The following is a 16,222-nucleotide window of genomic DNA, read 5'->3' as shown; positions in this document are numbered from 1 at the left end:
TTGGTTTAAGAGCATAATTAGTTCCAGAAGCATGCTCTTAAACCAAAACACTCGTATATCAAAGCAACTTTCCCCATAGAAGATAATGGAAACTTGAACAATTCGTTCCACCAACCCCCCCCCCCCTCCCGAGGCTACCGGCGCTGCTCCATCACTCCCTCCCCCCGCTCTAACCAGCAAATGCCCCCCCTTCCCGCGAGAACCGCAAAGCACCCCCGTGCTGAAAGCGGCATCCGCCTGCCCTTCCTCCCAAGCACGGTCCTTACCCCTTCTGCTCGTTGTAAGGGTGAATGCGAGTTCCCGCCTCTTGCCTGGGCTGGGCCTTGAGCATCTGTGCATGCTCAAGGCCTTCTGGCTCTCGTTCTCTCGGAGTACCACTAGGAAGCGGCAGCAGGAAATGAACAAGCAAAGAGACGCAGCTTTTACAAATGAGTAGCCATGTGGTGAGGTGACAACAGCTCCTGAGAAGAGCGGTGAATGACAAGAGGAAGGGAGGAGTGGGGCAGACAGGTGAAGGGGGGGGAATGGGTTGAAGACAGAGAAACTGCAGCAATGGCTTGCTAACATGTTCCAGCTTGCATACAAATCCGACTTAAGAACAGCTTTAAAAATGTAACCTGGGGACTGCCTGTACTTGACATTCAGTCTTCTACCATGAATCATACACACTATATAACCCTTAGTGCACACTGTTTACAGTTGATTACTGTTCCATTGAGCCTCAAAGAGTCATTTTTATACCAATCTAACTATTTAAACCATGGCTATTCGAACTTTGTGTTGTGATCCTCAAATGGGAAAACAAGACTGAAACCAAGCCATCTGTTCCACTGCTTCTGGCCTTTGTATAGTGTCAGCGGCAGCACTTTTGATCCTGTATAGGCCTAGTTATAGTATCCCTGTATAGGGCAATGACACTTGATCCCTCTCATGATCGTGACCCCCCCAAATGCATATTTTGATACCCTAAGAATCATGCCTCAATTTTGGAAGCAATGAAACGCAGAACTTTATACATGCAGTGGTCACCAGAGGGCACCATTTCTTTAATTTCCAGGACCGTATAGCAATAAGGTCTTTGAAACTGACTTCATATTTGATTGTAAGTGGGTATTCGCTATGGAGAACAGGGTAGAAGTTCTCACATAAGCCATTTCTCCTTGGACTTGTATTTTGAACTACAAAGAAGAAATGGCCCTGTACAACAGTTTGCACATTGAAATGAAAAGCTTTGCCTCTAAAAAGACTAGGGGAGAGCTTTCCATGTTGAACTGTCAGTTGTGAGAGTTCCCATCCTTTCCATGGAAACATCCACGCTAGGTAAGTATTTGGTTATATTACTAGTGATGCAGTGGGGAAAACAAGGAAAGAAAGCTCATGGCTGGAATTGGGATTTGTCAGGGATCAACAGTGATGAACACAGTTCAGGGAAAGCCGAATGTGTGACATGCATTAGAGCAGTCTTGTGTCATAGGGAATTTCTCATATGGTTACAAAGTCACTGCTCTAGCACAGTGTTCTTCAACCACTGGTCCATGGACCAGTGCCGGTCCACAGAAATTTCCTGACGGTCCACAGGGCCAGCACGTGCATCAGGCCCAAAACAGTGTTCTTCAACCGCCGGTCCACGGTGCGATCGATGCGGCGTTATCTTCAAGCCAGCTCCCTCTTCCTAACTGATTCAGTGCACAAAGCCACGGGCAGTGGCTCCTATGGGAGTCCTGCGCCTGAACCGGAAGCCTTCTCTCTGATGTTGCAACATCAGAGGGAAGGCTTCCAGATGAGGCACGGGACGTGCAAGGTGCAATTAGTACTATTATGGGGGTGGGGTCTGGGGTGGAGAATGGGTAGAGATGGGCAGGGTCTGGCCCACGACTTAGCCCAGTGTTCTTCAACCGCTGGTCCACGGACCGATGCCGGTCCACAGAATAATTCTTTTATTTCTGCCGGTCCATAGGTGTAAAAAGGTTGAAAACACTGCTCTAGCAGACAACAAATGGGCATCTTTCGGCATCCCTTCTCATAATGGTACCGCTATCTCTACAGTTGCTGCAGACAGATGACATGGAAATTGCAAAATCAAAATCACACATTCCACAATTAGTACTAGTGCATCAAAGCAAAAGTTAACCAGCGAAAGAAAAAGCCTGAGTGTTGGAGGTGTGAACCCACACTCGCCCACCCTTACATCATCAGCAAAAAAAAACCAAAACCTTTCGCATGCAGCTTAAATTATCCTTGAGGTAAACAGAAAAATGTATCGATTAGACACACTAATCTAGATAGCCGTGATAAGGGCCGACGATTGTTTCGTGGCAAGATCGCCACTGCTTCGGGGCCCCCTACTAGAGTTACTGTTCAGCGGACTCTCAACTGTTGCTATACACAGTGTGACCTGCCCCTTCTCACTATATCAGATTGATTCCAAAGTTTCCATCCCAACTTGGAATCTTATTTATTGTTTCATGTATTGTATTTTGTAGATTTTTTTTTTTTTAGTTCAAAAAGTTTTATTGATTTTGAAACTGTGGTGGAAGGCAGTATATTAAATTAATGCATCCAATCCAAACATCCTTCCAACAAACCTCGACATAAAGTTTTTGCATTCCAGGGAGAGACTTAGGGCTCTTTTTATCAAGCCATGCTAGCGGTTTAACACGTGCTAAACCGCCGGCCGCGCTAGCAGCTACCGCCTCCCTTGAGCAGGCAGTAGTTATTAGGCCAGCGCGGGGATTAACCCGTGATGAAACGTCGTGCGTGTTAACCCCGCTAGCGTGGCTTGATAAAAGGAGCCCTTAATATAGGTAACAATGCAAGATATTATATTTCCCTCAGGCATCCAGATGTGATTCATAAGAAAGTGAGCCAAAATGCTGCATCTAGTTTCAGATCCATCTTCATGAACATCTTTTTGTTTGTTTGTCTTTTCATTTTGCCAGGTGCCATTCCCTTTTCAGTGGGGTCTTTTTTAATCTACATTAATCTGGATAAAATCTGGCAGGAACCTAGTGTCCGCTTCACTCCGTTCCAGAACTTTATAAATGGCTGTTTAGCAGCGGGAGTAGCACAGACATTCTCTTTCCCCTTTGAAACTGTTAAGAGGAAAATGCAGGTACAGAATTTTTTTGTTGTTGTTTTGTTTTATAAAATAAAAATTGTTGAATCCTAGTGATTTTTTGGACGTAAATATCCAGAAAACCTGCATGTATGCTTTTTGTGTATTGCCGATGAAACATTTTGAAGGCAATGTGTGTAATAATTTAAAAAAAAAAGTGTAATTTATATTCAAGATTTCAGCACTAGATTTGAGTTTATTGTCTTGGAGTACCCCCTTGCCAGTCAGGTTTTCAACATATTCACAATGAATATGCATGTAAGAAATTTGTATATAATGGAGGCAGTGTATGCAAATCAAGTTTGCAAATTCAGTGTGGATATCCTGAAAACCTGACTGGCAAGGGGGTACTCCAGGACCGAGTTGAGAATCTGTATTAGAGGTGGGAATGGTCTGCCCAGTTGGTAGTACTCGCAATCCTATTAGGCACTCTACCTGTATCAATACTATATCAAAAATTATTCAAAATGCTATTTAAGATTATATCATGCCTTATAGACTAATTGTTAACCACACGTGGGGAATCTCAGGACTTCACCTGTCTGCTATCAATTCATGCAGTACAATGTGACAGCGCTCGTCACTGGCTCACCCAAACGTGTCCTTTACTCTATTTTATTCTCTCTCTCTCTCTTTTTTTTTTTTTTCTTTCTTTTTCAAAATTAAGAAATACTCTAATAATAACTTCAAAATCATTTCCAGGATTTCAATTCATCATAGGTTGTCTACTCCTACTTACATGGAGTACACAACCTATGATGAATTGAAATCCTGGAAATGATTTTGAAGTTATTATTAGAGTATTTATTTATTTATTAATAGTATAGGTAATAGTATGAACAGCAGACATATTTCATACTGACAAAAATGATAAAAAGTTTATTAATTTTGAAAAAGAGAATAAAATAGAGTAAAAGACACGTTTGGGTGAGCCAGTGACGAATGCTGCCGCACTGTACTGCATGAATTGATAGCAGACAGGTGATGCGCTAATTTTGTGCGTGCGCTAAAAACGATAGCGCACCTTTGTAAAAGGAGCCCCTAGTCTGCAACTTCATGTTCACACCTATAGTTTTCCTTATTAAGGTACAAAATATAGCTCTATAGCGCTCTTCATGTTCTGTGAGCAGTGTCTCAAACTTTTTTTTTTTTTAGCTCTGGCATGGTAAACAGAGCAAATGTTTTTCGTGGCACATTATAATTGAAATTATAAAATTGCAAAATCCAGCAAAATTAAATTTGAGTTATTTATTTAAAGTTCTTCAAGCTATGTATGGGCAATTGTAACAATGGTGAAACTAAAGTAGTTAGGACAGAATTGCTAATCAATGTGATGGATAAGCTTATTTTTGAGTGCAAATTAACTCATAGCTCAGTAGTTGACGACAAACACACCATTCATCATCCACCATCTGTTGTTCTCTCTCTTCCCCCCCCCCCCCCCCATTTCTGTCAGAGCTGAAACTCCCAAGTTCACAAAGCTAAGACGATCCAAATGGTAACAAAGCTTTGATTACTTAGTTGCTCAGCATAACTATTGCATAAAAAAATAAAACTAAAGTCACTTGTCATTTGTTCTCGAGGACCATTCGCATCAAATAATGATGCTTGTGTGGGCGGTTGTATCCTTAACGCACGCCGACGCTCATAACATTGACAAGACTCTTGCGTACACGACGTACATGTCATCTGTTCTAATGTATAGCAAAATTCAGTGTGGATATCCTGAAAACCTGACTGGCAAGGGGGTACTCCAGGACCGAGTTGAGAATCTGTATTAGAGGATCTATATCTGTTCTAATGTATACTTGTGAAAGGCATTTTTAAAATAAAGTACAATTCTTACTCTCGTTTAGATTACTTGCAACTGATGTCTAAACTGGCGGCCATGCGCCATAATACGTTGATTTCTTATTCTAAAATCTGTATGCTGGAGACAGCTCTCTCCTTAATTTGGCGGGAGGGGTTCGGAGTATTGGCCCAGCCCTTTTAGTTCTGTCTTGAGTTTTGTTTCGACCTGCGGTATGCATACACTTGTCATTTTTAATGTTATTTTTGGCTTTTGGAGGGAGGTTAGGATTGGTGAATTCTCAGGGGGGGTTGTGTGTGTGTTCTTTTGCATTGTATTGAACAGTTTCTGTATAACAATTTGCGCTGGGAGATGTTGAGGGGTGGGGGTAGGGATTGTGTTGTATTGATTGCTGTAATTTTTGGCTTTCTGTATTGCTTTAATTTTCTTAATAAAAACTTTTCCCCCCCAAAAAATAAAGTAAAATTCTGAAATATCTTGTGGCACTCCCAGAATCTCTTCGGGGCACACGGTTTGAGAGACATGAGTGAACATGAAGAGCACTCCAGAGTCAAACAATAGGAGGCTCATTATTACTGCTGATTGACTTGTCTTGTGTTCATTATTCTTAACTATTTAAGAGTCTGTCGCACATTGTGTTTAACTAGATATCCAGTCCAAATAAAGTATATATCTCCTCTGTTTTGTAAGTCATTTGTCACAGTTATATAAAGGTTCTTTTTCTGTTTTATCTGTAGTGCAATTGCAGTTTGAATGTCAGCCAGTAAGTGGCAACAACTAACCTTAACCAATGAACAGCGGGTGTAATTGATAAATAGAGACGTGCTTTTACAAAGCCCTGCCGAGCCACTCCTGTGGGTTGCTCTGCAGTGCAGTTTTGTAAAGGGACCTGATAAGTAGGTCTACGGTAGACACAGCTATCTATAAGTGATGTGTGTGTGAATTGAGCAGGAACAGTAAGAGAAGTCACAAACAGGAGGTGTATAAATGCGTCAAAAGAGACGCTTTTTAAGATGTATATCTGGTAGTTAAGGGTAAATAGTGTGTACTGCTTCTGGAAGATGTGATGTGGGTTTGATTCCTGGGCCAGGTCTCTGTTCCACAGACCAGCTAAAACTGGAAATGCTATGCATTGTGTGTTCACAGCCCCTAGGCAGAGGGCGTCTCGGCCCTTGCGCAAGAGAAGCACATAGGCTCCTTATTAGCTAGGTTCTTGAGAGAACTGTAGCTTGTGACCCTACTACGGCTGCTAAACATAGTGTTGGTATACAGATAAACATAAGAGTGCAGCTTATGATTTAGTTAAGACAGGTAGACACAGAACAAATAAGCTTCTGGTGAGAATCTGGGAAAAGATTTTAAAGGCCCTGGGCTCGGAGCTGTCACTGCAAAGAAAGGGGGGGGAATCCTTGAATAGCTGTGAGTGAACTATTGGCAGCAGAATCCCAGTATTTGGGTCAAAATCAAAACATAGGTTTGTTGCCATACTGGTTTGGCAGATGTGTCAGAACCATCCTAATGCTGGCACCTTCTTGTGGTATACAATACACGCTACATTCAGATGTGTTCTAATTACCCAGGGGCTTCACCATGTGGTTCAGTGGAGCCGGGGTGATGATGCAGAGCCTGCAGTTCTTGTTAATAGCAAAGAGTAAAGTCAGTTGGACCAGAGATAGCATCTTGGTGTGAGCAATTACCATGAGGACTGCCTTGTGGAAAGCCAGTTCTTTAGAACATTTGCATTCAGCATATTTGACCACCAGTAGGGAATGTCCAAAATGTCAGTCACCTGCTTCACACTGTGCTGACAAGAGCCATTGCTGCTTTAATAATAAATAATAGTACCTTCTAGTTAAAAGAATTAAAATGTTGTTATGGTAGTGTGGGCAAGTGGAAGTGATTAAATTCTGTGATTAAGTGGCCAAACTGGGACTGAACCGTATCTGGCAATCGCTGAGCTTCCATATCGGGTTTTCTGACTTCAGAAAACCCATTTGTCAGGGAACAGATAATGGAGGAAAAGGGAGGCTGGAAGCCTGGATCCTATATATTTTTGTTCCCAGTTTTCTAGTTTTAAGAGGGCCACTTTAGAAAATCAAATTTCAGATTTCCTGTTCTGTGGCAACATTGAATTCTTCAGTGAGCAGGAACTACTGCTGAGTTTAACAAAAGAGGCAAATAATTTGATTGGTACATGGTGCTGTAAGCCTTGCACTGTGTAGAGAATGAGAGCCTGTGAGATTCAAGATGGTCCATGGAGATAATGTATTTTTGCATCCCAGAAGGCTGAGGGAGACCAACTATAATTTCGCTGAGCTTTTCCAGTTATGTAATGTGATATTTATATGTATTGAGGGAAATATCTGTGTTATCCCAGGACAAGCAGGCATGATATTCTCACATGTGGGTGACGTCATCTACGGAGCCCCGATGCGGAAGCATTTTCAAGCAAACTTGATTGAAGATTTAAGTTTGCTCTGCTGCTCCACGCATGCGTGCCTTCCTGCTCCGCTAGGGGGTGCATCCCCTCGTGGTCTCCAGTTCAAAATTTTCCGCGAGCCTAGAAGACGTGTTTTTCAGGCTCTGCCCCAACTGCCTTCTAGCACCGCGATTTTTTCTTGTTTTTTCACGATTAAGTCGCTGTGCGCGAATTCTTTACTCCTTTACTTGATTCCTGCTTCGTTTTCGACGACCCGGAGGCTTCCGGGTCCCCGTGGCCGCGTGGCTAATCGAGCCGCGGCTACTTTCGATTTAATGTCCCGGCCTCTGACCGGATTTAAAAAGTGCACCCAGTGCGAGCGGCTTCTTTCTCTCACAGATCCGCATCGCCGGTGCATCCTCTGTCTGGGGGCGGCTCATCCAACCGACTCCTGCCCCCAGTGCGCTATTTTCCAAAACCGGGCCCTCCGCCGAAGAAAAGCCCGCATGGCGGATCTCTTCACCCCGGACCAACCCTCCACCTCGGCCTCGAGGTCGGCCCCGGCCTCGGCCCCGGCCTTGACCTCGGCCCCGGAAACCTCAGCATCGCCTCGAGACTCGACCCCGAAGTCCTCGGGACAACAAAAAGCCTCGGCTCCGGGTAAGTCCCCTCTTCCCTCTTCAGGTTCTGTAACAGCGAAGAAGCCAACCGCGGGGACAACGGCGACGCATGGCGGAAGCCCCATGCTTACAGCCCCGTCTAAGCCTTCCAAGCCTTCGGGCCGTGCCTCCACCACACGGGAATACTCTAATACGAGGTCGCCCACGGTGGAGCGCACCGAGGCAGTGGACATGCCTTCGATGCTGTCCGTGCCCGTCTTCCAGGACCTACTCCGAGCGATGATCACGTCGGAGCTGTCCGCTGCAATGGCCCAGTTTCAATCGGCCTCGACCTCGAATGTGCCAGACCAGCCTGAGCCTCACACCGAACAACCTCGAGGAAAGGTGCGCAACCCTCGCCGCATCCCATCCTCCTCGGACTCCTCGCCGAGACGCCCGAGACGTTCCCCCTCCGCAGACCGCAGAGGGGCAAAACGTCGGGTTAGAACTACAGAAACCTCGAACCGCCGTACCTCCAAGAGGGCACGAGGTTCACCAACTCTACGAGGCCGTTCTCCCACACCTCGTACGGGACCACTAAGGGTGGCTGAGTTATCACTCTCCAACCCGCGCATCCTCCGAACTCCCCCTCGGACGCATTCTCCGAGGGAGTCCGGATCAAGGTCACCAATCCGACATCGATCGGTACCCCTAACCCCGGCATCGTCTCCGAGGGGCTCCTCGAGACGCCGAAGATCGACAACCCCGGAACACTCTCACAGTGCTTCCCCAGTCTCGGAGCATGGATCAGAGCATGAACCTCGATACTCGAGGGAAGCCTCCTTATCCTTCTCCAACCGACGAAGGTCTCGTTCCCCGACCCCGCACGGGGCCCCGGGGACATCTCGCCCATCCTTCACTCGCTTTGTCCAAGACATGGGCCACACATTGGACTTAGACCTCCAGTCCGACTCCAGATACTCTAAGGAATACCTGGCGGAGCTGGATATGCCATCACTGCCTAGAGAGTCCCTTCGCTTACCACCTAACCCGGTACTCCAACATCTTCAGGAACCTGGAGACCCCCTACATGGTCACGGCCGTACCCTCCAAAATGGAGGCCAAGTACCGCACAGTACCTTACCCGGGATTCGAGCAACCACAGCTCTCCCACCAATCGCTGCTAGTAGAATCCTCCTTGAAAAAGGCTCACCCGTCCCGGGTCTCAGCAGCGGTCCCCCCAGGCCGAGAAGGCCGAACCCTGGACAAGTTCGGCAGGAGGCTATACCAAAACGCAATGATGGCCTCTAGGGTGCAAAGCTACACTTTCACCTTCACATCATACCTCAAACACCTCATTGGACTATTGAGAGCCTTTGAGATTGACCTACCGGCCTCCCGGCAGGGAACGTTCGGCCTGCTCTTAGAGTCCCTCTCCAACCTGCGCCTTCATCTATTCCACGCGGCCTACGATGGCTTCGAACTCTCCTCCAGAGAAGCAGCCTTCGCTATCGCCATGCGCCGACTAGCTTGGCTGCGCCTGGTCGACATGGACCCCAACTTACAGGACCGGTTGGCTAACCTCCCCTGCGTGGGAAAGGAATTGTTCGATGACACTATCGAGGCGGCGACAAAACGCCTCTCCGAACATGAACGCTCGTTTGCCTCCCTTGTCCGGCAAAAGCCCAAACCGCCAGAGTCCAGGCCATACAGGGCCCCTCCGCGCCGCTACCCACAAAAGTCCACCCCTGCTTTCTCGCGGCCCCCACCCAGACGTCCGCAAGCCCACCACAGGGCCATGCCCAAGTCTCAACCGCCCGCGAACACCAAACCATCCCCGTCCTTTTGACGGGACACGTGGAAGGGGGCGGGCCCCCTCCGCCATAGTCCCAGGCCTCCTTCCCATCGGGGGTCGACTCAAAGCCTTTTACCCTCGCTGGGAACAAATCACGTCGGACGCATGGGTCCTTGGCGTGATCTCATCAGGGTACTCTCTCAACTTTCGGGCCATTCCCCCAGGCAATCCACCAAGGAATTGCCCTCCCAACCGGACTCAGCTACCTCTACTCCTCTCCGAGGCTCGAGACCTGCTCCGCCTGAGAGCAGTGGAGAAGGTCCCCCCCGACCAACGGGGGAAGGGCTTCTACTCCCGTTACTTCCTGGTACCGAAAAAAACGGGAGACCTACGCCCAATACTAGACTTGAGACGCCTCAACAAATTCCTGGTACGGGAAAAGTTTCGGATGCTCTCACTACCAACACTCTACCCCCTGATCGACGAGGGCGACTGGCTCTGCTCCCTCGATCTCAAGGAGGCGTACACACATGTCCCAGTGCACCCCGCTCACCGCAAGTTCTTGCGTTTCCAGGTAGGGGACTGGCACCTACAATACCGAGTCCTCCCCTTCGGACTAGCATCATCACCTCGGGTCTTCACCAAGTGCCTCGTGGTGGTAGCAGCAACCTTACGTTCCCAGGGCCTCCAGGTATTCCCTTACCTGGACGACTGGCTAATCAAAGCCCCGTCCAAGGAAGGGGTTATCTCAGCGACCCAACAGACTATTACCTACCTACAAAGTCTGGGATTCGAAATAAACTTCCCAAAATCTCAACTACGCCCCTCGCAGTCCCTACAGTTCATCGGGGCCACGCTGGACACGGTTCGCCTCCGTTCCTTCCTCCCCCCTCCGCGCCTGGAGGCGTTAGTAAGTCTGAGCCGAAGGATCTCTCGGCTGACCTCAGTATCAGCTCGACAGATGATGACCCTCCTGGGCCACATGGCCTCCACCGTCCATGTCACACCCTTCGCCCGCCTCCATCTGAGAATCCCTCAATGGACCCTGGCGTCTCAATGGCGTCAAGACCGGGACCCGATCGACCACTCCGTGACAGTGACTCCTTCATTGCAACGATCGCTCCGCTGGTGGGCCGACTCTTCAAATCTTTCCAAAGGTTTACTCTTCCTCACCCCACCCCACAGCAAGGTACTCACCACGGACTCGTCGGAGTACGCTTGGGGAGCCCATCTGGACGGCCTACGCACCCAAGGAATGTGGTCAGCACAAGACCGTCGCTGCCACATCAACGTGCTAGAACTTCGGGCCATCTACCTCGCAACTGTAGCCTTTCAACATCTGCTCCGCGACCGAGTGGTTCTCATCCGAACCGACAACCAGGTAGCGATGTACTACATAAACAAACAAGGGGGCACAGGGTCTTGGCCCCTTTGTCGAGAAGCCCTGCGCCTCTGGAAATGGGCAATCTCCAACAACACCTTCCTTCGGGCGGTGTACATACAAGGAGAACAAAACTGCCTGGCGGACAGACTCAGCCGCCTCCTCCAGCCACACGAGTGGTCACTACACTCTCAGGCACTACGAGGAGTGTTCGAACGGTGGGGGACGCCTCAAATAGACCTGTTCGCGTCCCCTCACAATCACAAGCTACCTCTCTTCTGCTCCCGGATATACTCCCCGGACCGGCTCGAGGCCGACGCCTTCCTCCTCAACTGGGAGGGAAGGTTCTTGTACGCGTTCCCGCCGTTTCCTCTGATACTGCGGACGCTTGTCCACCTGAAAACAGTACAAGCCACCCTGATCCTGATTGCCCCTCGCTGGCCACGCCAGCCGTGGTTCTCCCTGCTACTTCAACTCAGTGTCAGAGATCCACTGCCTCTGCCTCTGTTTCCCTCTCTACTGTCACAGGGTCAGGGTTCACTGTTACATCCCAATCTTCAGTCTCTTCATCTGAATGCTTGGTTTCTCTCCCCCTGACTGCTCTCCCCGTGTCTCAATCAGTCAAGGAGATATTGGAGGCCTCCAGAAAAACCTCAACGAGAACCTGCTACTCACAAAAGTGGACCAGATTCTCAACCTGGTGCTCCTCCCACAGCCAGGACCCGGTGTCGGTCCCCGTCCCCCTGGTCCTTGACTATCTACTTCAACTATCTCATTCCGGCCTAAAGACCAACTCCATTCGAGTACACCTCAGTGCAATTGCGGCCTTTCATCAGCCCCTGGAAGGGAAAGCCCTCTCGCTCCATCCCTTAGTCACTCGCTTCATGAAGGGTCTGCTAAACGTCCACCCCCCTCTCAAACCCCCCCCGGTGGTTTGGGACCTTAACGTGGTTCTGGCTCAACTAATGAAACCTCCATTTGAGCCATTAGACAAATGCCATCCAAAATTCCTCACTTGGAAGGTAATTTTCTTACTCGCGCTCACGTCCGCACGGCGGGTTAGTGAGCTACAAGCGCTGGTAGCGGACCCACCCTTCACGGTATTCCATCACGACAAGGTGGTACTCCGCACCCATCCAAAGTTCCTACCTAAAGTAGTGTCTGATTTCCATCTAAATCAGTCCATCGTCTTACCCGTGTTTTTTCCCAAGCCCCACTCTCACCCAGGAGAAGTGGCGCTCCACACTCTTGACTGCAAAAGAGCGTTGGCCTTTTACCTCCAACGCACTCAGCCACACCGGAAAGTCCCACAACTGTTTCTGTCCTTCGACCCAAACCGGTTAGGCCACCCAGTTTCCAAACGCACCTTATCCAACTGGTTGGCCGATTGCATCTCCTTTTGCTACGCTCAGACTGGTCTCGCGCTGCATGGTCGAGTAACGGGACACAAAGTCCGAGCGATGGCAGCCTCCGTAGCCTTCCTCAGGTCCACACCTATCGAGGAAATCTGCAAGGCTGCCACGTGGTCTTCGGTTCATACCTTCACCTCCCACTACTGTCTGGACTCCCTGTCCAGAAGCGATGGCCGGTTCGGCCAATCGGTATTGCGAAATCTATTTGCTTAAATTGCCAACTTCCCTCCATCCCTCTTCAGTAAGCTTGGAGGTCACCCACATGTGAGAATATCATGCCTGCTTGTCCTGGGATAAAGCACAGTTACTTACCGTAACAGGTGTTATCCAGGGACAGCAGGCATATATTCTCACAACCCACCCACCTCCCCGAGGTTGGCTTCTTGGCTAGTTAAGTGAACTGGAGACCACGAGGGGATGCACCCCCTAGCGGAGCAGGAAGGCACGCATGCGTGGAGCAGCAGAGCAAACTTAAATCTTCAATCAAGTTTGCTTGAAAATGCTTCCGCATCGGGGCTCCGTAGATGACGTCACCCACATGTGAGAATATATGCCTGCTGTCCCTGGATAACACCTGTTACGGTAAGTAACTGTGCTTTCTGGAATGTAGCTGATCCCTTGGGTCATATAAATAAGGTAAGACCCCCCCCCCCCAAAAAAAAAAAAAAAATACTTACCCAGGACAGGTCCTGGGATGGTTGCAGGAGCCCTGTGAGGTGCTGGCTGATGCTTTATTTAGTGAGGTTTTCAAAGCTAGTATCTCAAATGTTTTCCTGACAGTCCATGGTACTGGGGGGGGGGGGGGGGGGGTGAGCTGAGCAGATCAGTTGGGGCTAAAGTGGTTAAAGAAGCTACCCAGGAGTGGAGTTGATAGCTTCCCGGCTTAGTTGATAGCTGTAGGGAGTTGGTGTTGGGTCTTTGCTCTCAGTTGGAGAACCTGGAAGTGAATTGCACTTGTGTGCATTTGGATTTGGTCTTGCCGGAAGAGAGCAGAGGACAGATTTGGGTCCAGGCTGTAGAAGAAAAGCAGCAAATGGTTGTGGGGGGGCCTCGGTTTAGGGAGTCTTTACTTATAAATGTACACACCAAAGTGCACGTGCAGGCACTCTCCTGAATTGATGTTGAATCCAGAACCATGTAATGGAAACTGCACTGGGAAGAGTCAAATCCAGAAACTCTGGCAAGGTATGAGGGACTCTTGGTGAAGAAGCTATGGGGTTTGGTTTAAGCTGTAGTGCAGAGTAAAAACAGAAGCACAAGCCGGCAGAGCTGACAGTCAGGGGGATATTAAAAGTTTGTTAGTCCTCAATCAGGGACTTCCTTAGGCTCCTTCCTAAGGAAGTCCCTGATTGGCTCAGACGCCTCATGCCCCCCCCTCCCCCGATCAAAGTCTTGGGCCCCTCTCTCCCGGAGTGCAAAGTTTCACCAGTAAGGGGCCTGAGGCTCTGATTGACCCAGGTGCCTAAGGCCCCTCCCATAGGAGAGGTCTTAGGCACCTGGGCCAATCAGTGCCTTAAGTACCTCACCGGTGTATGCCAGGATGCACCGGGAAGAGGAAGGCCTGCCATTTTGAAGAGGTGGGCCTGCCGACAGGAGGGAGCAAGCTCCCCTCCGGCTGGTCTTCTAAAAAGGTACTAAGGGGGTTGGAAGGAGGGACTGCCCATGAGACCACCAGGCTTGCATGGTGGGGGGATGCGGGACAGTGTCAGAGGTGGATCTTGCTGTTGGAGAGGTCAGAAGGAGGGAGAATGGCCCACTAGACCACCAGGCTTGTGTAGTAGGGGGGTGGGGTATGTGCTTAGTTCTTGTGTGTTTGCTGCACCCATAAAAAAAGCCTGCATCAGGAGGGCGTGGGTGTTTCTCCTGCCAATCTTCTGCATGGGGTGGGGGAAGGCACTAGACTAGCAGGCTTTTTTGGGGCTACAAGGAATCATGGTTGGTGGAAGGTTTGAGCTGCTTTATTTTCCTTTCAGTACCTCAGCCAATCAGTGCTCAGGCACTGACATGAAAGTAAGGCTATGGCAGCTCAGACCCTGCCGGTAAATATCAGCTCTGATTCCTTGTAAATGAAAGGGTGTTGCTTTATAAGAATCACCCAGAGAGATCATTTTAATATTAATGATCTCATTAGATTATAATTTTAATATTAATGACCTCATTATACTGCATTTACATAGTACAATCAGAGACTGCTGGAAAGAACAGAAAACCTGGTGAGCTATTTTAATAATCGGGCAGTAAAATCCGTGCATTTAACGATGATTTAGCGCCATCATTAAATGCATGGTGACTTTAGAGAATCGGCTTCTTAGTTGGTTAGGGGTTGGCTGGTTAGTGGGAATAGTCATCAGTACTAAGTGCCACTGGGTAAGCCATTTAAATGTCTCTGAATATTGGGCCCATCAAATATAATTGTTATAATAGTGTGGCTTCATAAAGTCTAGCTTGTTTTTCTTTTTTTAAAAAAAGATAGGTAACTATCCTACATTCCAGGCATGACATTTACACCAGCCCTGGAGCTAGTCTAAATGTCCACACCTATGTTTGCAAGTTCATACATAAATGATGGTTTATTATAATCTGTACACACATTTATTGAGAAAGACATTGGGGGAGCCACTGCATGCCCTGGATCAGTAACGTAGAATATTGCTACTCTTTCGGTTTTGGCCAGGTAGTAGTGACCTGGATTGGACATCGTGAGGATGGGCTACTGGGCTTGATGGACCATTGGTCTGACCCAGTAAAGCTATTCTTATGTTCTTATGATGCCAAAGTATATACAGTACTCAACTGATATTCGCGGGGATTACGTTCCAGGATCCCCCACGAATCTTGAAAAAACGTGAATATGGTTTTTCGTGGGGGTAGGACTGAAGAGGGCAGCGGGAGAGAGCAGCTGGAGTGCCGCGACTGCAGGAAATCACTCGCACTATGCTCCGACCGCCTTTTCCTGCATTAAGTCGGGCCTTATCAAATCAGGAGCTGCATGTCAAAACAGCTCCTGATTGGATAAGGCCTGACTTAGTGCAGGAAGAGGCAGTCAGAGCATACCGCGAGTGATTTCCTGCATTCGCGGCACTCCAGCTGATCTCTCCCGCTGCCCTCTCCTTGTCAGCGGTTCGCAGTCAGAAAATACCGCGAATGACTGGGACCGTGAACCGCCGACTGCGTACAACCGTGGGAACACTGTACTTGATGCAGTTGGTATTCTGTAAGATGTCATTTATGTTTAAATCTGTTTATTAGTTTTCAAAAACAGCGAGGAAACAAACACTCAGAAACAGTGAACAAGAACTATCACCTCCCATGCCCACCCCCCCTACCCCCCTCCCACCCACCCATGGGAACAGTCAATGCCTCCGCTAACATTCAGATAATTAATTGAGCAACCTGCTACGTACAGAGGGTTGTAATGTAGAACAAAAAGGCAACCAGCATGTGAGGTAAGAGGAGCCTGCTTTAGAGTCCATATTAGAAATGGCCAAGCATTCAAATCCTGCCAGCTGAATCAATTGAGTCCTCCAATGGGATAGATGTCATTTATACACTTGTGGGAATGAAGTTACAGAATTGCATCCAAAAGGGTGGAATTTCTTGCTTTTAAAGCACTTCTCTGGGATGCTTCCCCAAAATATTTGTTTTTATAATTGTCCAGTGCTTAAAAGTTATACAGCTTGAATCTCCATTG

The 16,222-nt window shown here is 48.3% G+C and overlaps 1 protein-coding gene across 1 annotated transcript in view; it reads left to right on the top strand.

The window, feature by feature from the left end:
* Positions 1–16,222, top strand: part of SLC25A43 (solute carrier family 25 member 43) — a 69,156-nt gene that overhangs the window by 33,459 nt on the left and 19,475 nt on the right. Inside the window, exon 3 of the mRNA XM_033946310.1 lies at positions 2,940–3,112. Coding sequence (XP_033802201.1) covers positions 2,940–3,112 — 173 coding nt within the window. The remainder of the gene's footprint in view (positions 1–2,939; positions 3,113–16,222) is intronic.

This window comes from Geotrypetes seraphini, chromosome 5, assembly GCF_902459505.1.
Source record: "Geotrypetes seraphini chromosome 5, aGeoSer1.1, whole genome shotgun sequence".
NCBI lineage: Eukaryota > Metazoa > Chordata > Amphibia > Gymnophiona > Dermophiidae > Geotrypetes > Geotrypetes seraphini.
Note: the sequence above shows the minus strand (reverse complement) of the source record. Positions and strands in the feature narration are given on the sequence as shown.